Source organism: Malus domestica, chromosome 07, assembly GCF_042453785.1.
Source record: "Malus domestica chromosome 07, GDT2T_hap1".
Taxonomy (NCBI): domain Eukaryota; kingdom Viridiplantae; phylum Streptophyta; class Magnoliopsida; order Rosales; family Rosaceae; genus Malus; species Malus domestica.
The window spans coordinates 5602882-5628922 of NC_091667.1; the positions used below are offsets into that span (position 1 = coordinate 5602882).

Sequence of the window (26041 nt, forward strand, 5' to 3'; positions counted from 1 at the left end):
CCAAGGGGTATAGCCAACAATATGGAGTAGATTTTTCTGAAGTGTTCGCACCAGTGGCACGATTGGATACAATTCGAGTGGTTATTTCCCTTGCTGCACAAAGGAGTTGGAAGATCTACCAACTCGATGTCAAATTAGCTTTCTTGCATTGAGAGATTAATGAAGAAGTCTTTGTTGAACAACCACCTGGATATGAACAGAAGGGAAGCGAAGCCAAGGTATATCGTCTCAAGAAGGCGCTATATGGGCTCAAGCAGGCTCCATGAGCATGGTACAGTCGAATAGAGGCGTATTTTATCAAGGAGGGCTTCAGCAAATGTCCCTTTGAGCACACATTGTTTATCAAGACAACCAATGAAGGTAAAATATTAACTGTATGCCTATATGTTGATGATCTTGTTTTCACTGGGAATGATGGAGTGTTGTTTGAGCAATTTAAGAAATCCATGATGATTAAGTTTGATATGACTGATCTCGGACAAATGAGGTACTTTCTTGGCATCGAAGTAATACAGACATCAAATGGTATTTTTATGAGTCAACGTAAGTATGCACATGAAGTGTTAGAAAGGTTTAACATGGGTCAGTGCAACTCAGTGCATAACCCTGCGGTTCCTGGTTTCAAACTCACTCGTGATGAAGGAGGAGCGAGAGTAGATAGCACATTTTATAAGCAGATGGTTGGAAGTCTTATGTACGTAACAGGTACACGACCTGATCTTATGTACATCGTAAGCCTAATCAGCAGGTACATGGAGTATCCTATTGAGACTCATTTGTTGGCAGCCAAAAGGATTTTAAGGTACATAAAGGGCACTGTTGAGTTTGGGGTATTCTACAAGAAGGGAGGAGATGAAGGGCTTATCGGCTATACGAACAGTGACTATGCTGGTGATCAAGATGACAGAAAGAGCACGTCAGGTTATATATTTATGATGAATTCAGGAGCAGTCTCATGTTCCTCGAATAAGCAACCAGTGGTCACTCTTTCCACCATTGAAGCAGAGTTCATTGCTGCAGCTTTAAGTGCGTGTCAAGTAGTGTGGTTAAGAAGGATTTTGAGTAGTTTGAATTTCAGGCAAACTGGTCCGACAATGGTTTATTGTGATAATGTCTCAACCATTAAGCTTTCAAAGAATCCAGTAATGCATGGTCATAGTAAACATATAGATGTAAGGTTTCATTTCCTTCGAGATCTTGTCAAAGATGAGGTAGTGGAGTTGCTGCAGTGTTCTACGCAGGAGCAAATAGCAGACATAATGACGAAGCCGCTGAAACTTGAAGTATTTCAGAAGCTGCGAGATTTAATGGGTGTTTGCAAATGCCCTAGAATAAACTGAATATCAATGGTATTCAGTTTAAGGGAGGATGTTGAAGTTATCCGAGATTCTAGATGATAGGGTTCCTTTATTCTAGGGTTTATTCCTAGACGTGCTAATAACCCTCCTACACTTGAGGGACAAGTTTGTTTGTTTTCTGTTTTGACTTAGTCGATTACCACGATTCTAGGGTTTGTTTATCGTGGGTTGTTATTTCACTTTCTGGTTGATGTAAAGCTATATAATAGCTAGTTGATGTCTTTCAGTTTAATAAGAATTCTCCCGAGTTTATCAGTGCAATATACTTTGTGTTCACAAAAGCTTTACGTTAACCTAGTTCAGTTCCAACAAAAACACCAAACAGCCACCTCGCTATTCTGATTCCGGGGGTTTTCTCCATTTTTCCACTAGAATCAATTTAGAAATATAAACTCGATCCTCCCTCCCGGACTCATGAGGAGGTCGGTCTCTCCTAGTGTTTTTGCAAGGTTTTGCTTCTCCTAGCCATTTCTGCATGTTTTTTTTATCATCCCTTTGGCTTGTTCGGGGTTGTTCTCCAGTTTTATGACTGGATCTTTCTCCCAAGTCATCTAGTGCGAACGCAAGCTTTCAACTAGTGCTAATTTATTGTTTGGTTGTTTTTGTTGCGTTGTGTTTCCATCTTTGCAGGGCAAAACCCTCTCTAAGAGCAGTTTTTCTTCGGTACGCCGTGTAGCATACAGGCATTTTTGTGACCGTCAGATTTCATCCTGCGGTTAAAAATGATTACCTTGTGACATCCTTAGAGTATAGAATATCGTGGGGGTTGGTTATGAATTGGAAGAAAAAAATACAACAAATTCCCCTTTTCACAAAACAAAATAACTCTTATTTTCAACTTCTATGCATACGCCCTTTCTAAAGGGTTACCATTTTTTGAAATAAAAAATGAGGATAACACGTGCAGCCGTCGGATCTTTTTTAATGAAATCGCGCAGCTAGAATCCCAAAAAACTCTTCACGTGGCAACCGTTCAATGGATGGATACTGTACTTCTTAACCACGTAACAAGCGTTTAATAAATGGTGATGCCTCAAAACTAAAACTTTATTGGATATGTGAATCTCTTCAGATCCCTATAGTCTGCACTATGATCCTAACATTCTTTTTCGACCAAGAGTCATACGTACACTATCACCAGAGATAATTATGCACTTTGTATTATATGAGTGCCTCGCTCATCACGTGACCAGATCGAGAGATGAGGGACACTTGTAATTTCCCCTAGCATAGAGGCACCCATGATTGTTTTTTGGTTGTGATTATCATGGATTGAAAGGCCATCATCACCAGCAATTCCAAAGCAAAAACAAAAAAAAATAAATTAAAAATTCAATGTATTAGCCAAAGCTTCTACATGTAATCGTTAAAATGGCTCGACAATGAATGCTTATAAATTTTCTAATTAACTCAAAAGTAGCGACATTGAAGTCAAACCTAATGTCAAATCCAGCAGAGGTTCCTCAAGCTTTTCCCTTCCTTCTTCTACCGTGGTCCATAAGCATAAGCTGTGTCCAAAACTACACCTCTAAACTATAAGCTCAGAATTAGAGCAACCACGACGACAAATATGCATGGCCTTGCAACAGCACCAGCTGAGGTTGACCTGCAGACATCAGATAGCTGTAATAAGTATCGTTCGTTACTAGTAACCAGTTCTTCCTTCTGTTTATATTACACCGGAATTCATGAATGATATAAAACAATAGGTAGTAACAGATATAGACTGAAACCTAGAAGCCACCACCGGCCTCAACTCCCTTGCATTATTTCATTTCTTTTTCTTTACCATTAAGTTTTATTGTATTAAAGACCGACCCACAAATAAACGTGCAAAGATGCTGTCCCATGTTCAAATGCAAGAAATAGCAAGGTGGACTGAAAGCAAACGCCATGAAAGAAATGCAACCGTACATGAGCCAACAATAACCGAATTCCTCTCTCTTCCCAGGAATGCATCAAACAGTAGTGAAAAGCATATAATTCAAATGGAAAAAAAGGGTAGAAGGATCACATAGAGGACTTCATGTGATCCCGTTTATAGCAAACGGGATGATAGAGACCATTATTTACCGTATAGGACCCTCATGTTCTGGTGCAAAACAAGGGGAAAACAGTGAAATATATAAGAGGTCCTATATGGTGGAATACAAGGTCCCTACGATGGTCCTATACAGATGTACATGTATGAAATGTTACCTCGCTACAAGCTGCTTGACTGACTCAGTTGCAAGTCCATGCCCTAACGGGAAAAGTGGATCATAGTGTGAATCCCCAACATTCATTGGGAGTTGATCTACAGTTCTGAACCATGTCCTTGCAAGCTTTCCGCTGAATCCATGATCGCCAAAAAGGACATCAGTAATACCTTGGCCTTCAGAGCCTGGCAACCATGCTGCCACCAGAGCATCAATCGAGGAAATGTATGGTTCAATTACGATAGGTCTGCCAGTAATTAAGATAACAATGCACTTGACACTTTCACACACATTGCTGATGACACTAGGGCCAGGTTCCGCCATTGTTAGATTTGTGCTGTCTCCCAAAGTCTCAGCATAAGGGTGCTCACCAACCACAACAATAGCATATGCAAAGTTGTTGGACTTAACAAAATTGCCATCAGGATTTTCTCTGTAGACAACTTCTGTGCTTGAGTCAACTGTTGAGTTTATAGCACCAAGAATCGTAGTCCCTAATCATGAAAACAAAGTCTGTCAAGATCACTGCTCAAGTAGTTTCCTGGAATTAAACATTCTTTAAAAAAAAAAAAAGTGATTGAAATGTATTTGGACATATTCCAGTGCATGAAATAATACTTGAAGAGAAGTTTAGGAAATGTAATCTATTAATATAGCCATGAAAGCAGACTATACCGCTTGTATAGTTGTTGCCACTGAATCCTTGCCATGCCATTGTCCATCCACCGCATTGGTAACCCAGATTATCAGCATGACCGCCGGCAACTAGAATTTTGGACACCTTCTTGGGAAGAGGTATGACGGGATCTGTATTGTTCTTGCTTTTCCCATTCTTCAAAAGCACAAGGGATTTTCTGACAGCCTCCCTTGCCAAATCTCTATGAGCCTAGTAATGGCAAAAAATAAAATACAAAAAGGATGGATTCATATCAGTTAGTCACTAAATAAAAAACTTAACTCTTTAGTCTTTGCTAACATTGAAAATTGAGAAGGGAAGACCATGGAACTTGGACATCTTGGCCATTGAATGTAACACCAATTGCAAAAGGATAACTAGAAAAATTGGATTCAATAAGACTGTCCATTCTAACTTTATCGAACTATATACATCAATCAAATGACCAACATGAGAATTGCAATGCTGATATTTGATTATCTTTGATAAACTGACCTGGCTTCCAAGCTCATTGACTAGGCTGAGATCAGCCAAAGGGTTCTCAAAGAGACCCATGGTGAACTTGACAAGTAGAATCCTTCCCACAGCATCATCAATACGATCCATTGGAACCACGTTAGTCTTGACAAGGTTAATGAGATCATTAATGAACTCTTTATAATTGAAAGGGACCATGACCTTCAAAACACAGAGAACCATCTTCAGATTTTATAATTGCAAACCCAGAAAAAAAAATTATTACATATGCATTATTTTTCTCATTGTTTCACTGACTACAGTGTAGCAGAGACGCTATTATCTTCTTTCATTTCTGTAAGAGGTTTTTATATAAAATAAGACACGAACCATGTCAATTCCAGCTAGAACTGAAGCTTGGACAGAGTATGTGTAGTTTGAATGTGGTGGCGAGGTAATCCTGTCAATACCCTCCCAATCCGATATAACAAAACCCTGAATGTTCCACCAAAACACAATGTGCTGTTAGCATGAAACTGTGCAGAACACAGGTAAACGTACAATAGCCAAAATGAAGCACACCACACCTATTGTGAGACCAATAACAACCAGAATAGAAGATGAGTAATATTATCAATTTATATCTTAGTTTCGTATTAAATCTGAAATTTCATTTCATTAACACAGATGAAGCTTAAAGACACTAAAAATTGAGAACTGATGCAAATCAGGATAAATCATATAAGTGATACAATATTGATATATGCCCAGCTCATAAATTGTATCTAGAGTGATGAGCAAAAACTGCATCAGACGTTTGTTTGAATGTAGTAAGATGGATACAAAGACAACAATCTGTATTGACAACATCGTTGGGCACCGAGCAGTCAAGAAACAAGTTCGAAAAATGCAATGAAATGAAGATGATGTTAGACGGGAAATACAAGAATACGTAAATGCAATGAATCCATATATAGACAAAGTGTAAACATAGGAAAGTGAAGAATTATGCTAACCACTAGGCAATGTCCCCCAAAAAAAAAAAAAAAAAATCAATCACATTAATGTGTAATGTGGAAGTAATTTGAATTTGATTAAACATGCTGGGGCCAACATGTGGAAAATACCCAATGTTGAGGAAAAATAGATAAGACTGACAAGTATTTGAAGAATAAAAATAGACTGAGGGCAAGAACAGTTATAAAAAGCAGTCAACTAGTCACGATTACGAACATATACTTTGAAATCCTGTGATTCAAGCTATAAGATGTCGAGGAAGAGAATACCACACAAATAAAACTACCGATAATTGCAATATGCAAAATTTTGGTACCAGAAACCTTTCTTGTATTGATGGTAAGATGTTAAACACTGGGGTGTGTTTGTTTCATGATTACATCAAATCTTGGTAAACAAGCTTGGATATAAATAAAAGTAAATAAAATGCTACCTTAAATTTAAGGGTGCCCTTGAGGAAGTTCGTAATTAGATCACGGTTTGCATGCATCTTATCCCCATTCCAACTGGAGTAGGAAATCATCACGGTTGAGACGCCCTTGATGATCGAATCAGAATAGGCAGGCATGTGGATGCTAAGCAACTCGTGCCGGTCAGTCACAGTGTTGTTCTCATTAATGCCCCTGCTTGTCCCACCATCACCGACAAAGTGCTTTGCACAAGCTGCAACCTTTTTCCTACAACATAATAAATAAAAAATATACCAGGAATCACTAAAAGCTTGAGTATAGTAACAGAAGCAAACATGCAAACATGAGGTGAACTTCTAACATATAATTTCAGCAGTTGAAACTTGAAGCAGAGTTTTCACAAATAAATAATTGAAGTACAAGAATATTAATAAGGAAAATATTTTAGTAAACTGGCTATCTTTGTGGGATACGATATACATGGTTCACTTATGCATCATGTAAGGCAAACCATGAGATAGACCTGTGGAGAGATTTTTATCAATTGTGATTGTTAAGTTTATCATTGTTCTATAAAAGCTTAATAGCAGCAACAAACATCAACCAAAATTTAAAGAAAATAAAGGGGAAAATAAATAAAGGAATCAGTAAATTCATTTTATTTATTATTGAATTCATAACTAGAAAAACATGATATATGTTCCAAATTATCTTTCTTTTTTCCAGAGGAGTAAAATTATCTTTCTTACTCACAAAATCAAGTAAATTAAGATCAGGAACAATACTAAGGTATGACTGTATCTTTTAAATCAAACAAACGGAAAATTAAAATTAAAATGAACAGAGAAAAGACAAAGAAAAGATAGAAGTATGCTTATTTTCATAAATTCATACTTTCCACCAACATATGGCACTCCTTTACGAGAATTAGCAGGGATATCTCCCTGCAAACCTGGAATAATCTCTGTCATTTCCTCCACAATTTTGTGATCTTCACTGTAGCTTTCATAACATCGACCCCATCTTGGATCTCTACATACCTATATAGGAAGTTCCAGGTAATGCACAGAAGTCACCAGATGGAGAAAATAAGGACATCGTTATCCACGTAAAAGAAGAAAATGCAGAACACATAAATCCTTTTTGCAATATGTTATTTACCGCAATGCATGGAGCAAATACATAAGGAATCCCAGTAGCTCGGGCTTCAAGAGCAGTTGCAGAACCAATTCTTCGTACCAGATCAGGGTCCCTGTATACTGGAAATATTTAATAGGAAGAAGACACATTCAATGAACTAAATGGAAAACATCTCAAAGGATTTTGAAATGCGTGGTTAGTTATTTTAAAGCTTGCTGGAGTAGGACAGAAATTTACTTGTAGGGATTTGACTCTAACGGATCCTTGTTGTAGTTATACAGTTATAGAGTGCTTCTTTTAAAAGATAGTGATAGATCTCATCCTTTGTGTAAAAATACAACAATGCACTATCATGTTGTGAAACGAAGCAAATCGAATCTGAAATTTTTACTTGCCTGGTAGCTCCAAGCCCAACATTATGCGGAAATATTGTAGCATTATAGACATTATTGTGTCCATGAACAGCATCAATGCCATAGATCATTGGAATGCCCAAACGACTAGATAGAGCTCCCTTCTGAAATTCATTAATCATGTTAACCCAGTCTTCAGCACTAGCTTCTGGAAGTGGTGCACTGCCACCACCGCTCAATACACTACCTGCACAAACCAACAGACATCATCACTCAACTGTCTTATCAACTCATTGTGTTCAATATTTTTCTTTGTACAGAGAGTCTTACTCCCTCCAAGGCAACCAAGCATGGGGGGAAAAGGAGAACAATCTCAAGCCTTGCTAATTGAATAAAGAAGAACCAATCTCATAACCGGATACGTTTTTACTCCCTCCAAAGTCAAGTGATATTTTCCTGTTTAGTGAAATGCAATAAAGAGATGAAATGTGTGGTTTTTTTTTTTTTTTTTTTTTTGGTGTCAACAAAGCAGGAATCTTTACATATGTTTGGGAAAAGTTGCACAGTAAGTACAAATTCCTAATATTGACACCTCAAACATCCTATGCACAAACATCTATCGCTGCCGGACAACCCCAAATGGATTGCAGGGATTTTCTACCAACTGCACCCCTTCCTTTAGCCACTTCAACCGATACATTTGTATATATAAATTAAATTCACTAGAGAACACCCCATCTCATGCGTGAGCACCTTTTTATTAAGATAAAAGTCCACAAGAAAGATACACAAGAATGGAGTTGTGCCAAAAGTCACTTAACAGCTTGGTTTGAAGCTAAAGCAGGAAGGAAATGCGGAGACTATGCGACACAAAATGCAGTTACTTGAAGCTTGCACAGACACTAGAAATGAAACAATTTACGTTGATGTACATCAGACACAGTCGAAGGTAGTTGGCTTACCAATGGAGTAAGTTTTCATAGTATCAACAGAGGCAACACTCCTATCAATCTGCACCATCTGACCAATCTTTTCTTCAAGAGTCATTCTACTAAGAAGGTCTCCAACTCGAGCAGCCGGTGGTTGGGATGGATCTTTGTACTTGATGTAATCGGCTTTCACCGTTACAAAACCCATCCACCACCAAACCAACAACAAACCCACCAATGGTAACGAAACCCAAGCCATTGTAACACGGTCCCTTTCACTCTGGTAAACCAAACACGAAAGAGCGAAATTACAGAATGCCCATCATTTGTTCTAACCATTATATCTGTTTGGTGGCTGAGAAAATGCAAGACACGGAAAAAAGTATGCAAAGAGTTTTTGTTGAATGTGATTGTCCTTGTTGCACAAGGACATTATATTTTTAAAATCAATTAAATTACATACAATTATTTTGTATAATAATAATAATCTGAATGGACCCCAAAGCAATCATTTTCCAAATTTAAAATCCTAGTTGCTGATAGTAGCTTATTATATTTTCTCTTATCGGAGATCATGTGAAACACAATCTATATAATGAGGAACCAGCAAGATACAGCAACCATATAAATCCAAATATTTTCAACATAAAAAAATAAAAAAATTCACTGTCTTAATCTTCCTAAAATTCTCAGATGCTAAAACAAAAGCAAATACTCCAGCATTAACAATTAATATATATATATATATATATATATATATATATATAATCAAAGAAGAAAAAGAGCAGCATTGTGATTTACAGAGAGAGAGATCTTACAGTGAGAGTGTAAAAAGGAAAGAGAGAGAGAGTGTGTGAGAGAAGGAGAAAGAGAGAGAGAGATGAGGAATCAGTATTCAGCAGCGTTAATGCAACTGAAAGGAATGAATTTCAGTTTTATAGGCAGCTCGCTCAGGCAGCGAGTACAAAGAAGAAGAAGCCGATTTATAATTATTAATTAGAGAGAGAAAGAGGAAGGAAGAGTCTTGACTTGTGTCGTCATCTGAATTTTTTTATTTTTTTTTATTTTTTATCTTTGAAAATGGGAACAACAGTAGCAAGTCACGATTATTTATTTTTTTTAATGGCCGAAAAGACTCATAGAAGTATTTCAATCTCTTCATGGCCACAAGTCTGGCTTCCACTGGTGGTTTTCTTTTCAAATATTTTGCTCTTTCATTCTGGTGTTCTTTTATTTATTAAAGTAAAAAGGGAAAAAAAGAACGTGGGTTTGAAATTTTAATCGGTTGGTTTGTGCAGTTGTAACTTTACCTTTGTGAGAGTAACGTGGGAATGTTGAGAATCTCCTGAACGTGGCTTTTCGTAAATCACCATTCTCATCTTAATCCTAATTAATTCCTACCTAATCATCCTAAAAGAACCTTTTTTACCCATAAAACTCTCCTCAACTAAAATAGACAAGTTAATGCAAACGTTATCAGAACTCGTTGTTACCTCATAGTTTAGCCCAATGTTTTATAATATTGACACGAGAATTGACATTAAACTACGACGTGACAGAAAATTCATTGTGAGTCTCACTCTTGATATTTTGGCTTAAATTATTTGACTCCACGATACTCAATTAAATCCTTTTTTTTAGGATTGAATGCAACCCTATGGTTCCATATTTAGTAATTCCCGAACTTTTTCTTCTGTATTGAAGATCATGTCAGGATGAAATCTTTACTAATTAACCATTTATCAATAATCACTTTTTGTTTTAGGTCAATAAAAATGTGACATGGTTTGAAGCCCACTTGGTTTGAATGGGCCACCTTATGTTGCCCGGCCACTTGAATTCTTGTTTGCACAATTGGTTCCTTCTCACCCTCCCACTACAGTCAGTACAAGGTCAAATCCAAAGCCCACCCCAGGTTTCAATTCGATTCCTTCATGCAGGCTTGCAGACTCTTCCCATCCAATACAAATTGGGGTTGTCCAGTCTACACATCCATTTTAATTTTTGACCGTCAAATCAAATAAATTGAAAAAGATTAACATACAAAAATTAACAAGGGTTGTGTGAGAAGTAAAAATAAATATTTGGATAGCACCATTAACACAAATTCATGCAAATGTGTTTAAGTATGACCTATGAAGCACAGATACAGCGGCATAATACAACAAATTTGTAAAATTGAGGATACGATACGATATAAATACAATTATTAAATTATATATTAATAATATAAATTTTATTGGAGGTTAACAAAATATCACTTGCCGAAAATTAGAGCAATTTACAATAACGTCTTTGTAAAAAGAAAATGAAAGAAGTGAGGAAGATAAAACCCTAATTGATGGGTAAGGGCAACCAACCAGCTTTAGTTTTAGTTTGCAGGTGAGGTTATACCTCGTACAACACCAAGGGACGCTTGAAATCGTAAAACACCACAAAACCAAAGCAACCAAAAAGGAATATTGGAAGAGGAATAGTCCCACTAATAAGAAACCTCTACTCCCCAATCCCCCCTCCCCCCATATAAATTGTCACGCAGGCCACCCAACATTCCTACAAGAAACCCAAAACCAAGCACCAATAATACAGTCTCTAACAAAAGGTAGGCAAACAGGAGAGAGAAAGAGAAGAGAGAGAGAGACGTTTGGGATGAACCGAAAATGGCATACCAAATCTCGAACCGAAAGTCTTCGGGACAAGAATCCAACGACCGATCCCGAACCTCTGGTGCTAATACCCGCCCAAGACAATCCCATCGTACCATTTATGAAGATTTCCAGCCCCACTTTGAATTGATGGAAGAGCAGGAAGCTCACATTGTACAAGTTCATCTGCCTGGTCTCTTCCTCTTCTTTTCCTACTTTCTTTCTTTACCGGACTCTTTAGTCAAGTTGGGCACTCATTTGGAATTGCTTCTTTACAAGACATTTTTGTTCATTAGCACCTTTAGTAAAAGCGCTTTTATTAGAAGCACGTCAAAATTTTTAATAAAATTGCAAGTGCTTTTTTGAACCCAAAAACACTTCTAACTTTTTTTTACCAAACATGATCATAAGCGCTTTTTATGATTTGAAAGCGGTTTTTAGTTATTTTAAAATTAATTAATTGTATCAAATTACGTTGGTATTATATTAACAATCTACATTATTTTATAGAGAGCTGGGAGAATTCTCGACTCACTAAACAACTGAACTGACCTAACTCACGTGTTGCAAAATATATGGTTTATCTTCAGGTTTTGTGAAGGAGCAGGCTAAAATTAAATTTATGCAAAACCCTAGTGTGATTAGGGTTTATGGACAAAGACCTCTCGGCGACAACAAATGGAGCCGTTTCAACCAAACATTTCCAGTTCAACAGAATTGCGACGCAAGTAAAATTCATGGCAAATTTAGCAATGGGATTCTTACCATTACAATACCAAAGAAAGTCATCACATGGACTGCAACAGCCAAACCTATCAAGGAGCCACCACCAAAAACTGCTGCAACCACGGCCGAGCCGAAGACACACAAAGTTCAAGATGACCTAATTCCTTCAAAGCCCAGTTTGACAACATCGGCAGGCCCTCCAAAAACTGCTATCATACCAAAAATTGCTGCTTCTGCTCAAGGTGAACAACAAGGGGGCAAGACAAGTGCTCAGGAAGTTTCTGTTGCTGCCGCGTCGAAGGCAGAAAAGGCTTCTTTCACTACCAGAGATGAAAAAGAAATGGTTAACAAGAATGGTCGTCCTCCATTAGCTCATCCGAAAGGCACTGCAGTTGAGACAGAAGCACGAAAGGATAAAGAGGATGACGCTCTTCCAAAACCAATTTCATCGATCCAGAAGGAAAAAGAAAGGGATGAGAAGAGGTTGATACCGTTGACTAGTCCGGAAACAAGCAAAGCCGAGACTAAGTCTGAAGAGGGTGGTCAGGATGGAAAGAGAGGAAAGGCTTCTGTCGAGAGTGTTTATCGAACGGGGGTTGAAAACAAGGATCAGAAAAAAGCAAAAGGGAAGGCTGAAGATGAGGGTTCTATTGCCGCACATGTGATGGCTGCTGCAAATGAGCGTATGAAACATCTCGGAAGCAGGATGAATGATGAAGAGAAGAAGATATTGATCAATATGGGCGCAACGATTCTAGTTTTTATCGCACTAGGGGCTTCTGCATCCTACAATATGTGGTCCTCTGGGAAAGGCAAAAACTAAGGCCGGCATATTTTCACATTCCATTACAAATCTTTTATTAGATACTACACAAACACATAAACAAGTATTACAGCTTTTACATTCATTTTACCACCTCAGGTTTGAGATCTATTACAACCTCATACAACATCTTCAAAAAATTTTACTTTCATATTTAACGTACTATTTTATTTCAATATAATACATCCGTTATGTGGAGCAAAAAATATTCACTAGGCGACACGTGGACTTTTGAACGAAAGAGGACAAAAATACCCTTGAGGCATACCGGGATTCCTACGCGCAAGTAGTGGGTAATCATCCACAACCAATTCAAAAATGCTCCAGAAGAGGTAAACAATTCTAAATTATCTTATTTTAGGTAATTATTTCCAAAACTTAATTTCCCTAATACATTATTTAGTTAATTAATTATCTAAATAATATATTCTTCCCATATCTCCTAAAATAATCCTTTAATTATCAATTTGAAACATCCACTCAAACCTAAAAAATAGTATAGGGCCGGCTATCCCATTCAAAACCTAATTCATCACCTTTTTTCTACCTTTTCCATCATTTCTTCCCTTTTATTAGCCAATCAATACCATAAAGTACTAAAACATTTCCTTTCATATTTAATTAGCCAATTAATTGGCTAATTAAACCTAAAATAAAACCTAAAACTCCCACCTAGTAGCCGGCCACATTCCCTCCCTTCTTTTCCCTACCTTTTCTGATTTCCTCCACTTTATTACCCAAATAAAGCTAGTCATTCAATTTGGTAACTTCCCATTTATTTCTATCATATTTTATTAGCCAATAAAGTGACTAATTAAACCACAAAAATTCACCAAAAACACACACAAAGGGGCCGGCCACTTTCTTGAAAAAGTGGACCAACTTAGTCCTATAAATAGTCACCCATTTTTACCAAACACTCATTCCAAACCTCTTGCAAAAAATCCCAAATACTCTAAACACTATTTCTCTCTAAAAATTCTAACTTTGGCATCGGAGGTTCTTCGGCCAAAGCCCCCCCATTCATCATGGGCGCGTGAGGCTTTTGGCCTTAACCTAAGGTGCTAGTTGTTTTGTAGGTGCAAAATCGTCCAAGATCGAGGAGGAGAAAATTTGCATCCACAAATTGGTGCTTTCATTGAGAGTTGAAATCCATACTCGTAGAAGACTCTCGCACAAAAAGGTTTTTTCTTTATTTTCTAGTCCATTTGAATATTTTTCATACGTTCTTATTATTAGAATTTTTTACTTGTAAAGGTTCTTTGATAAAACGTATAAGAAAAATATAATGGCTGGAAATTTAGAAAATTACGCAAGTAAAAATTCTAATATTCAAGAAAGGGAATTGCGGAGATCCGTGAAGCAAAATGCGACAATAAGGGGATCAGCATCATCACCACGAGCTTCCACCATGGGAACCACCGCGGTGGCTACTTCGGTAGCCGCTCGTGGCGAGGTCCATGGGGCCTTCACCACAGCCACCATGGGAACCACCACGGTGGCTACTTCGGTAGCCACTCGAGGCGAGGTCCATGGAGCCTTCACCACGGCCCGAGCCGTGCCATCCAAGTTTACGTGGATCCAAGCCCAAGCCTCGCATTCACGTGCACCGCGCATTGAGCAGCCTGCTCCCGTGATCCAGCCTGCTCCAACTATCCAGCCTGCCCCAGTGATCCAACCTGCCCCTGCAGCCCAACCTGCTCTCATGATTTCCCAAGTCGGCCCGAGACAATTTCAACCATCCGGACCAATCATCGAAGCTGAGGCATTTTCACCACATTTCTCTGCAGATTTGACATTCCCCAACTCAAATCTCGCACTTGGAGTCAACCACCATTTTATTGTTCAAGGAGGTGCATTCCATCCAAGTTCTTCCAATCCGAATGGCGAACAAAATTTGTCCCGACAAGTCATAGAATTGACGAGCGCCCTTGCACAACAAACTACCTTGGTGAATCAACTTTTACAACGCACTGAGATGCAACGCGCCCACGATGAAGTTTCCCGAAGTAGAACAAAGGTAGACAATGAGCCTTTTAAGCAGCGTCCTGGAAAACAGCCATTCAACCCATCACAAGTTGAGCATTCAGACAGTGCACACTCTCGATTGGGCCCCCGAAATAGCGTATACTCCCTTCTTAGCGCTCGGAGGAGCGTGCATTCTCGGTTAGGCCCACGGGCAAGTATACATTCACGGTTGGGGCCACGCTTTGATAATCAACATGGGCAGCCTTCCAGGCAGAGCATTCATTCGCGATTAAGCTCACAAGGAGTTTTCTCCACATCACATCGGAGCAGACAGCCTGACAAATGGAAGGAAACAATCATTCAATCCGGCTCTAGTTCAACCAGTAGCCTGCAAAGAAATCCCTCGCCTGCTAGGAATCTATCTCATCCATTGCAGCCACAGCGTAGACGAGCCGAGCGAGAAGAAGAGCAGCCTAGACCGGTAGAAAAAGACCAAGGGCAGCCAAAGGTTCCGCTACCCTAACAAAAGCAAATCCAAGAAGAGGTAGAAAGGCTTTTCAATGAACGGATGCGTGATTTTCGGCGCAACGAAATGGTTGATGAGGCATTAAGGCGAGATATGACCAACATAAGCAAATCACCTTTCGCGGATGAGATCGAGCAGGCAAAGCCTCTGCGCAAGTTTAGCATGCCGCACTTCACATCTTTCAAAGGAGACGGGGATCCCGAAAGACACTTAAAGCATTACCGAAGTGCGATGGTCCTTTATTGGAATAATGACGCCCTTATGTGCAAAATATTAGCCACTACTTTACAAGGCGAGGCACAAAATTGGTTTCATACCTTGCCGGCACGATCTATCCAGAATATTGATGATCTTTCCTTGGTTTTCACCAAAGAATACTCATCTTATCGATCGATCAAGAAGAAGTCCGATCACCTGTTCAACGTAAAGAAAAACCCAAAAGAGTCGCTTCGCGATTACGTGAAGAGATTCAAAGCAGAGAAGGCGAAGATCGTCGGATGCGACAACTCGATAGCAAGTGCAGCCTTCCAAAACTGACTACCAGCAGACCACCCACTGTTTGGAGAAATGATCATGAAAAAAGACCTAACTCTAGCAGATTCCTTTGCTCTGGCAGAAAAGCATGCGCTTTGGGACGAGGCTCGACAAGCAGAAAAGGCTCCCAAACAGCCTCGAAAAGAGTTGGCAGCTGCTCAAAAGAAGGATGAAAAACAACCCAACAAGGGCAAGCAGGAGTTCAAGCGCAGGGACCGACCCACGACCAAAGAAGGCCCGATGACCAATAACTATTCTAAGTTCTCAATTCCGATTCATCAAATCCTTCGTGACATCAAGAATGAACCATGGTTCAAGTTGCCGAAACAGTCAAAATGAGATACTTCCAAGTTGGACCACACCAAGTATTGCGCATTCCACCGAGGTCCTGGTCACACAACCAACGACTGCTACACTTGGAAGAACTACCTAGAAAAACTCGTGAAAAAAGGCAAAGTCGATAGATATTTGGACAAGCCAGCTGAGCAGCCAAAAAAGAATGCAGACGGAGATGAGGAGCCACCAACTAAGATGATTCGAATCAATGGCATTTTCGCTGAATCCGAGCACTTGGGGGCCACTAATAATTCCAAAAAGAGGAAGATCCAGCAGGCTTTACTAATCTCACAAGTTCAAGCTGTCGATACCCAACCTGGACCTATCATTGGCTTCACGGAGCAGGATGCGGAAGGAGTCGACTTCCCACACGACGATGCATTAGTAGTATCTGTCCAACTAGCCCATGCTATAGTCGACAGGATGATGGTTGACAATGGAAGTGCGGTCAACCTACTTCAACTTTCAGTCATTCAGAAGATGGGCCTGGAAAGTACAATCATACGTCGGGCAGAGGTACTTACTGGATTCAACGGACACACCTCAACTGCCATTGGCCATATCACACTTGACGTAAAAACACCGCCAGTCGTTTCAAAGCAAACATTCATGATTGTAAGTGACCCGTCTCCCTACAATGGGATTCTTGGGATACCTTGGTTGATCAAGCTGGATGCTGTCACTTCCGTCAAGTATCAAAAAATCCGATTCCGCATCCCGGGAGGAGGAGTCGGAGAGATCAAGTCTGACCAGGTTTCATCCCGACGATGCACTGTGCAAATGTTGAAAGAAACAAAGAAGAAGACCTTTACCCCCGTAGAGGTTACCGGAGTCCAAAAGGGCAAAGAAATTGCCAAATAGCAATTACAGCAGGTAGATCGAGAAGATGGCGCCCAAGCAGACAAGATAGGATGGAAACCCGAAGAGGACGCCGAAGACATCATTCTTGATCCCCAACAGCCGGAAAAGATGGCTAAAATTGGCTCATGACTAAGCCCAGACGAGAAAGAAGAACTCACAATTTTCCTTAGGAAAAATCGAGATATCTTCGCATGGTCACCATCCGACATGCCCGGTATTGACCCCAAGGTGGCCTGCCACAAACTGCACGTCGATCCAACTGCCAAACCGGTAATTAAAAAAAGAAGACATTTCACTCCCGAACGAGTAGCGATCATCGAGGCAGAAATCGACAAACTATTGGAGGCCGGTTTCATAGAAGAGGTAGCACACTCGGCATGGCTTGCTAATGTCGTACTAGTCATGAAGAAAAAGAAGGGCAAATGGAGGGTTTGCGTAGACTACACCGACCTCAACAAAGCATGCCCAAAAGACCATTATCCTGTCTCCCGGATTGATCTATTAGTAGATTCAACTTCTGGAAACCAGTTGCTTAGTTTCTTAGATGCGTACTCCGGCTACAACCAGATAGCCATGCATGAGCCCGACAAGGAGAAAACTGCGTTCGTGATAGAGCGAGGCACTTACTGCTACAAGGTCATGCCCTTTGGCCTCAAGAACGCGGGAGCCACTTACCAAAGGCTAGTAAATATGATGTTCAAAAAGCAAATTGGGGTAACCATGGAGGTCTATGTCGACGATATCATGGTAAAGGGCAAGCAGCGATTAGATCATATTCGTAATTTAGCAGAAACTTTCAATATCCTTAGAAGGTACAAGATGAAGCTCAACCCCACCAAGTCCACGTTTGGAGTATCTTCAGGCCGATTCCTAGGGTACTTAGTAACCCAACGAGGAATTGAAGCACATCCCAAGCAAATCCAAGCAATCATAGAGATGAAATCTCCAACTACCTTGAAGGAGATCCAAAGCTTGACCGGACGAGCAGCCGCCCTTAATCGCTTCCTTTCACGATCCACCGATCGATGCAAACCCTTTTTCAAAGCTATCAAAAGGGCACAAAAAGACAAATGGGATGAAGAATGCGAAAAAGCTTTCCAAGACTTGAAGAATTATCTTACATCACCTCCCTTACTATCCAAGCCGGAAGCAGCGGAGGATTTGTACATTTATTTGGCAGTTTTCGAGGTAGCAGTGAGTTCTGCTCTTATACGAGAAGAGCTGGGGGCCCAACTGCCGGTATTCTACACTTCTAAAGCTCTTCTCGATACGGAAACAAGATATCCGAAGATTGAAAAATTAATTTTGGCGTTAGTTGTTGCGGCTCGGAAGCTCAGACCATACTTTCAAGCTCATACGGTCATTGTTATGACTCAATATCCCTTACGATCAATATTACATGGTCCGGACGCTTCTCAACGAGTGATGAAATGGGCATTGGAACTTGGCCAATATGGTTTAGTTTTTCAACCTCGCACAACGATAAAGGCCCAAGCCTTGGCAGACTTCGTGGTAGAATTCAAACCTAGCCTAGGCAACGCAACAGTGCGGCCCAACGACGCCCCAGAAGCAGCCGAGAGTACCTTAGCCACACTTACTCCATCCAATAAAGATTTCTGGAACTTGCATGTCGACGGTGCATCCAACTATAAAGGCTCGGGAGCAGGTGTAGTTCTTGTTACTCCAGATGGCTCAATGCTCGAGCAGGCGATCACTCTAGGTTTCAAAGCATCCAATAACAAAGCAGAGTACAAGGCTCTACTAGCAGGCCTCCGAATGGCAAAAGACTTGGCGGTGAAGAAACTCGCAATTCATTCTGATTCCCAACTAATCACCAGCCAGGCTACTGGGGAATACATGGCAAAACACCCAAGGATGGCACAATACCTAGAGAAAGTACGCCAGCAGCTTGAAGCATTTCAGACTTACACTCTCACTCAAGTTCCGCGGGCAGACAATGCACATGCAGATGCACTAGCTGGTTTAGGCTCCGCCCTTGACCACCAATTCAAACGCTCAATTCCGGTGGAATATCTAGACAAGCCAAGCATAGAGATGGAGTCGATAGCCGAAATGTCACAGGTTAGTGTAACTCCCACTTGGCAAAGTTCAATTATAGACTACTTGGTCAACGGCACATTACCCACAGAAAGATTGGAGTCAAGGAAGCTCCAAATTAAGTCGGCACGTTACTATATGTGGAATGGCATTCTCGTCCGAAGATCCTACACCGGACCACATCTCCGCTGCCTAGCACCTCCCGATGACTTGAAGGTTCTAAGCTCAATCCATGAAGGCGTTTGTGGGAATCACTCTGGAGGTCGATCCTTAGCCCAAAAGGCTCTTAACGTAGGCTATTACTGGCCTACCATGCACCAAGATGCTAAGGAGTTAGTGCAAAAGTGTGACCGCTGCCAACGCTACAAACCAGTACCAGCACTACCCGCCAGTGAGCTATACCCGTAAATGAGTCCTTGGCCATTCATGCAATGGGCAATCGACCTAGTAGGGCCTATGCCGCCTGCTACGGGGGGCAGATGCATGATGATCGTGGCAACCGACTATTTCACCAAATGGGTAGAAGCAGAACCCATGACAACCACGACTCAGATGGACATAGAACGCTTTATATGGAGGAACATCATTTGCCGATTTGGCATCCCTTAGTCCATCGTTACTGACAACGGTCCTCAATTCGTGGGAAAAGATTTGGCAAAGTTCTTCCAAAAATACGGCATTAAACAACACATGTCCACACCAAGATATCCTCAAGGCAATGGGCAGGCTGAAGCATCCAACAAGACGATCCTCGACTGCCTCAAGAAATCCCTCACCGACAAAAAGGGAAAATGGCCAGATGAGCTCCCAGAATGTTTATGGGCATATCGCACCACCAAAAGACGAGCAATCGGTGAAACTCCTTTCTATTTGGCGTTTGGTTCGGAAGCAATCATACCTCCCAACATCATCGTGCCAAGCATCAACACTCTATTGCCAAGCGTTGAGCAGAACAGTAAAGAGATGGCCACAGATTTAGATCTGGCAGAAGAGAGGCGCGAACAAACCATCACCCGCATCGCAGCCTACCAGCAGCAGCTCATTTCCAGCTACAACAAAAGGGCCAAGATCCGGCAGTTCCAACCCGGAGACCTAGTCCTAAGAAAAGCTTTCATCACTGCCCGCAGAGAAGGCTCGAAAAAAATGGACCCCATCTGGGAAGGTCCTTACAAGATCAGCAGAGTCGGCGGCAAATGCAGTTATACTCTTGCTACCATGAATGATAAAGAGATCGAGAAGCAATGGAACGCCTACAATTTAAGGAAATACCATGTGTGATTTCACACTATATCAAGACCCGAAGACTCGAGCAGCTCAATGGGCACCACCTCGTAAACCGAGGATTATCCAATCATCATGCAGTTTTGCAACCAAGTTATTTGCTCATTTTATTTTTCAATAAAAAATTCAAAAGTAATTTGTAACTTGGCTTTAATATATGTCTACAACTACTTATTTCTTTCTGCACTTCAAAAGAAGATTACACCCCCCAAGGGACCAACTGTGCTCTCCAAGGCGGGAGGATAAACTCAACACTCTGAATATCCAGACGTGGATGAGCTTGGCTGCCCTAGAATAACTAGGTGCATGATGGCTTGCGCCGGGATTCCTAGAAGTAGCCACAATGGTCTGTTTCAAGGCTTAGCTAGTTGAAGAATTATGGGTATATCGGCTTAATCCGCAGGGAACCGGGCCCTAGAGACGGAGGGGGCACATTATGCAGCACACCCAATGGGCGGCTGCCCTGGAAACCTAAAGCTGCTACCGAGTGCACTAAGGTAGCCTACGGATTTCCAGAAGACTGCCTACGGCTTGCCCTTCGAGCAGTAGAACCACGCTAGACTTATGCAACCGCACATTCTTGTGAAAGGTTAAACAAGTTAGCGTGCACACGCAAAGATTTTATCCACTACCGACATGCTACGTAGTCGATAAACTTCACCTCTGCCAAACGCAGAATAACCTACACCAAGTCCTAAAGTGTTGTGATACTTGCTACACAGCCTACGGAATTGGAAAGAGCCAAGGTTGAATAGCCAAGTGGTTACGCGGATTCGTCTGCTTCTGTAAGTAAGGCATCCGGCTGCCAACCCTATGGTTAACAACTTTGCAAAAGTTCTACATCAACACCTACGGCTGCATAGGCTATGTGGGCTTGTCTGCTTATAGAAAAGTAGCGCGCCTGCCACTGGCCTATAAGGACTAAAGGTTAAAAAAAAAAATTAAAAAAAAAATAAAAAAAAAAGAGCAAGGATGGGAAAAGCAAAAGAAGCAAGTTTATTAAATTTTATAGCAAAATTGATAAACAACAAGCAAATACCGAAGGAGTTCAAGCAAAAGCAACAAAGGAAAGAAAAGGAAATCCTAAAAGCTACTTAGAAGACTACTCTTCAGTAGTTTGGACATCTCCCAACTGCTCGGTCGTTACACCTTCATCAGCCTTGGTGTTTTCAGCAGCGGCATCCTCCGAATCTTTACCCTCGACTGCTCCAGCCTGGGTATCAACTCCTCCAACTATTTCACCGATAGAAGACTCAAAGGTAAAATCGAGCAAGTCTTCTGGAGAAATAGAGAAGGTCTCGAAGTCTTTACCAGAAAACTCAAAGTTAGATGGCCGCCCATAGAGATGATCTACATAGCCCAGCTTGTAGAAATTAGTTTGGTTCTGAATAAGCGAAGCCTCGAAACCATCTTTCTCACTCTTCAACTGCTCATTCTCCTCAAGCAGGCAAGCACGAACCCGCTGCAACTCTTCAATTTCTTTCTTTAGATTTTCGTTGGTCTTCAAAACACTTTGAAGTTCCGACACTTGAGGCTCAAGCCTGTCAACAACCTTTTTGAAGTGGATCGCTTGGTTGTAAGTAGCAATCAATTCTTCATCCTTTGCATAAGCAGCAGAGCGAAATTCAGATATGGAACGCTCAAGATCTTGAATCTGAGGTATGTAACGCTCAATTTCCTTCTCTGCACTTTCATTCTTTATTTGGATCGCATCAAGCCTAGTCTTCAAATCCATGATCTCCTAGTGAGCGGCCTCAAGCTGCAGAGAAGTGGAGGCAGAAGTATTAGATTCCTTTAAAGCAGCAAGCTCATATTCCAATTTCTTGATTTTTTCGGCCGAGGAATAAGCTTCGGCAGCCATAGTTCTTGCCATCTCTTTAGCAGCCTTGGTGTCCTCTTGGTCAAGGAACATAGACTCGGCTGCCAGAATTGTTGTTTTCTGCATCATGGCTAGCAGAGCAGTCTTCCTATACTCGGGTGTGTGCTTTGCAAAAAGACTCGGACCAACAATCTCTTTGACGCCATCAACAAACTGAGCACATACATCCATGTCTTCAAGAAGATCTGGTTTCAAAAGCGCACAAATCTTAGCAGCCTCCCCAGAAACGGACTTGGCGGATTCTTCAAGCCTGCTTGAGCGAGCAGCTTCATTCTTATCAGCAGACGATTTGGTTGCAGCAACGGAGGAAGCAGTTTTTGGCGCCACTTTAGCAGACAGGGGCACCTTATCACTCTTCATAGTAGCAAGCCTCTTCAAGGGTAAGCCAGGTTTAGTCTCGGACGGATGCTTCGGCACAAACTTCGGTACCAAAGGCACGAAAGAACTTTTACGCTGAGCAATTTTTTCAGCAATCGAGCTAGTAGCCTTCGAAGCAATAGGCGTTACCGGCACAAATGTAGCAGTTCGTTCTTTCTCGCCCTTAGAGGAAGTCAGGTCAATCACAATCTTGGGAGCAGCCGGAGAATCCCCATGAGCAGTCTTCGTTTTCTTCTCAGCAGGCATCTCTTGAGCAGGCGGGGAATGTTTCTTTTTCCCACCTTCATTGATAGTAGGCTCCATCACAGTGATAGGACGAGCTATCGCGTCTGCCTTGATCCATTTTATTTCTTCTTCTGGGGGCAATCCACCTTTTTCCTTACGAAGAGGACTAAGCAGCCAACGCCACTCACGATACTCGGAAGGGATACCCAGAGCGACATGTACTTTTTTCATGTCTGGAGAAACCCTAGGAGTTGAGCCAAATTCCGAATCTACAAAAAAAAAAAAACGGAAGACAATAAAAAAATTGAAGAATAATTTGGCACTAAAGCAAAGCAGCCGAAAAGACTAGGCAGTCTGCTTACCAGATATGAAGACCGTTAATACACGCAGCTCGGGAGAAGAATCAGATTCCCATTCTCCACTTATTTCCAAAGTCTCTTTGGCCCAATCATGATCTCCTTTACTCGAATTATCAAAAAGCTTATGACGAATTCGCAGTTGTCCAATTCCATCAATACGACCTATGTCAAAGAAATACCAAAATTCGTTGGTGGTTAGTCCCAAGTCAAAGAATTGGTTCAAATTGTGGAACCCCACCATCACTTGGACCGCATTCGGGGAACATTGGGCAGGCGCACATTTCATAGAGCAAAGCACTTCTTGGAAGAAATGCGGCATAGGGAAAGTAAACTCTAACACAAAATAGTAATGATGGAACTTGATAGCTCTCCGAGTTCCACTGCATGGTTCCCGGCTGCTACCATCCTTAACTCGCCTCACACGCACTCCCGACGGAATGGCATGCCAATACGTTTCAAGAAAATCTCTAAACAAATTGTCGGAGCTAATCTTGAGATAAGCAGCTTTGAAGTAGCCAATCTTGCTCAAAGACCCGCCTTGATGATACAACGGGGGCGCACCATCATCATTCTTGCGGCTCGAGGAAGACATGCTTGAAAATTCTGCAAAAGTATAAGGAAGATTTGTTAGAGAGTTGTTTTCAAAAAAAAAAAAAAAAAAAAAAGAGTTGAAAGCCGCAGGAACCAGCCAAATTGCCAAGCCCCATGGCTTGGCTAATCATCCATTCACCATCGCCCAGCAAGAAAAACCAAAATAAAAAATCAAGAAGACAAGAAAATCAATTTTTTCTTACCTGGAAGCAACGAAGAGCGATCCTTTACACGGGCAAGACGTAGAAGATTGCTAGAGGAGGGGGAACAAATATCCTCTAAGCTCTCTTTTTCTCTTGTAAGGATGAATAAGTTTCTCTCTAAAAGTTGATTTAACAATCCACTTAAGGTGGACTTAAATAAGCTTTGGGGAGATTTATTTCCTTTTCCTAGAAAGATTTAATTTCCTATTGAAAGAGAGAATCAACAACAAAATAGGAAGCAGTTCAGAGTTTCCTAAAGCAAGAAAATCTCTACACCTATTGCCCTTTTCTGCAAACAGCTCAACAGGTGTGGGGGCATTTGTGGAGCCAAAAATATTCACTAGGCGACACGTGGACTTTTGAACGAAATAGGACAAAAATACCCTTGAGGCATACCGGGATTCCTACGCGCAAGTAGTGGGTAATCATCCTCAACCAATTCAAAAATGCTCCAGAAGAGGTAACCAATTCCAAATTATCTTATTTTAGGTAATTATTTCCAAAACTTAATTTCCCTAATATATTATTTAGTTAATTAATTATCTAAATAATATATTCTTCCCATATCTCATAAAATCATCCTTTAATTATCAATTTGAAACATCCACTCAAACCTAAAAAATAGTATAGGGCCGGCTATCCCATTCAAAACCTAATTCATCACCTTTTTTCTACCTTTTCCATCATTTCTTCCCTTTTATTAGCCAATCAATACCATAAAGTACTAAAACATTTCCTTTCATATTTAATTAGCCAATTAATTGGCTAATTAAACCTAAAATAAAACCTAAAACTCCCACCTAGTAGCTGGCCACATTCCCTCCCTTCTTTTCCCTACCTTTTCTGATTTCCTCCACTTTATTACCCAAATAAAGCTAGTCATTCAATTTGGTAACTTCCCATTTATTTATATCATATTTTATTAGCCAATAAAGTGACTAATTAAACCACAAAAATTCACCAAAAAACACACAAAGGGGCCGGCCACTTTCTTGAAAAAGTGGACCAACTTAGTCCTATAAATAGTCACCCATTTTTACCAAACACTCATTCCAAACCTCTTGCAAAAAATCCCAAATACTCTAAACACTATTTCTCTCTAAAAATTATAACTTTGGCATCAGAGGTTCTTCGGCCAAAGCCCCACCCATTCATCGTGGGCGCGTGAGGCTTTTGGCCTTAACCTAAGGTGCTAGTTGTTTTGTAGGTGCAAAATCGTCCAAGATCGAGGAGGAGAAAATTTGCATCCACACGTTATATTTTCCTGTTAAAAACTGACGTGGCTGCCAAATTTGTGTAAAAATAATTATTTTTTATGCATTAAAAATATTATAATATTGATCCTATTATAAAAAATTAAAAACAAAAAACACCAACCTAGAAACCCATCCCCCGACCCTTCTCCCTCTCCTTCACTCTCTTCACCTTCCATCCCTTCTCTCTCCCCAGAGACCCACCAACTCATCCATCCTCGTTCGTCGTCTGTCCCATTTTCCCCTTCCATTTGTTCCCCTCCCCTCCCTTCCCAACCAAAACCACAACCCACTCCCCCACCGCCACCCCGATCCGACCCGTTTCAACTCATCTCGAAACTCTCCACCTTCACCTCTCTGGTCCTATTCGACCCGCCCACAACGAGGATAATCCTAATCTCGCGGCCAAACAACTGTTGCTCAACCTCTTCAGGCTGTCTGCGCCCATTGTTCTTGAATCTGGTTTATATTTTCCAGTTTTTTATTATTTTTTTGGTTGGGTTTCTACCGAATGGGGTTTTTTATTTGGGTTGTTTGATTTGGGGTTGTTTGAATTGGGGTTTTTGATATGGGTTTGATTTGGACTCTTACCTTCACCGGCCTCCATTTATTTTTTTATTTTTTTTTATTTTTTTTTCGGGATTAGGGTTGGGTGCATGTTGATATGGGGAGAGAGAAGGGAGGGGAGGTGAAGAGAGTGAAGGAGAGGGAGAATGTAAGACATAGGTGGGTGGGGGGCCTGCGATGGAGTTGAGGGGGATGAGGTGGGGTGGGGGCTTACGGGGGAGGTGGGAGTATGGGTTTCTGGGTTGTTTTTTTTTTAATTGGGTAAATTATTATCAAAATTATTTTTTGGGT

At 40.9% G+C, this 26041-nt stretch overlaps 3 protein-coding genes across 3 annotated transcripts; 2 read left to right on the forward strand and 1 right to left on the reverse strand.

Moving 5' to 3' along the window:
* Positions 1-2678: 2678 nt before the first annotated feature.
* On the reverse strand, positions 2679-9563 carry LOC103438774 (uncharacterized). Its single transcript, XM_008377321.4, has 11 exons — positions 9356-9563; positions 8571-8817; positions 7651-7855; positions 7277-7367; positions 7010-7155; positions 6139-6382; positions 5079-5183; positions 4728-4910; positions 4232-4442; positions 3558-4050; positions 2679-2964 (listed from the first exon to the last, which is right to left on the reverse strand). Exons 2-11 carry the CDS (start codon positions 8794-8796, stop codon positions 2892-2894), a joined length of 1977 nt encoding a protein of 658 aa, XP_008375543.2. The 5' UTR covers positions 8797-8817; positions 9356-9563; the 3' UTR covers positions 2679-2891.
* A 1529-nt stretch (positions 9564-11092) lies between these two features.
* Positions 11093-12816, forward strand: LOC139187416 (protein RESTRICTED TEV MOVEMENT 2-like). The gene is made up of 2 exons (XM_029105336.2): positions 11093-11375; positions 11773-12816. Exons 1-2 carry the CDS (start codon positions 11198-11200, stop codon positions 12729-12731), a joined length of 1137 nt encoding a protein of 378 aa, XP_028961169.1. The 5' UTR covers positions 11093-11197; the 3' UTR covers positions 12732-12816.
* Positions 12817-15291: 2475 nt separating this feature from the next.
* LOC139197647 (uncharacterized) lies at positions 15292-16098 on the forward strand. The gene is made up of 2 exons (XM_070825583.1): positions 15292-15742; positions 15842-16098. The coding sequence occupies exons 1-2, from the start codon at positions 15292-15294 to the stop codon at positions 16096-16098; spliced, it is 708 nt and encodes a 235-aa protein (XP_070681684.1).
* The last annotated feature ends 9943 nt before the right edge of the window (positions 16099-26041 follow it).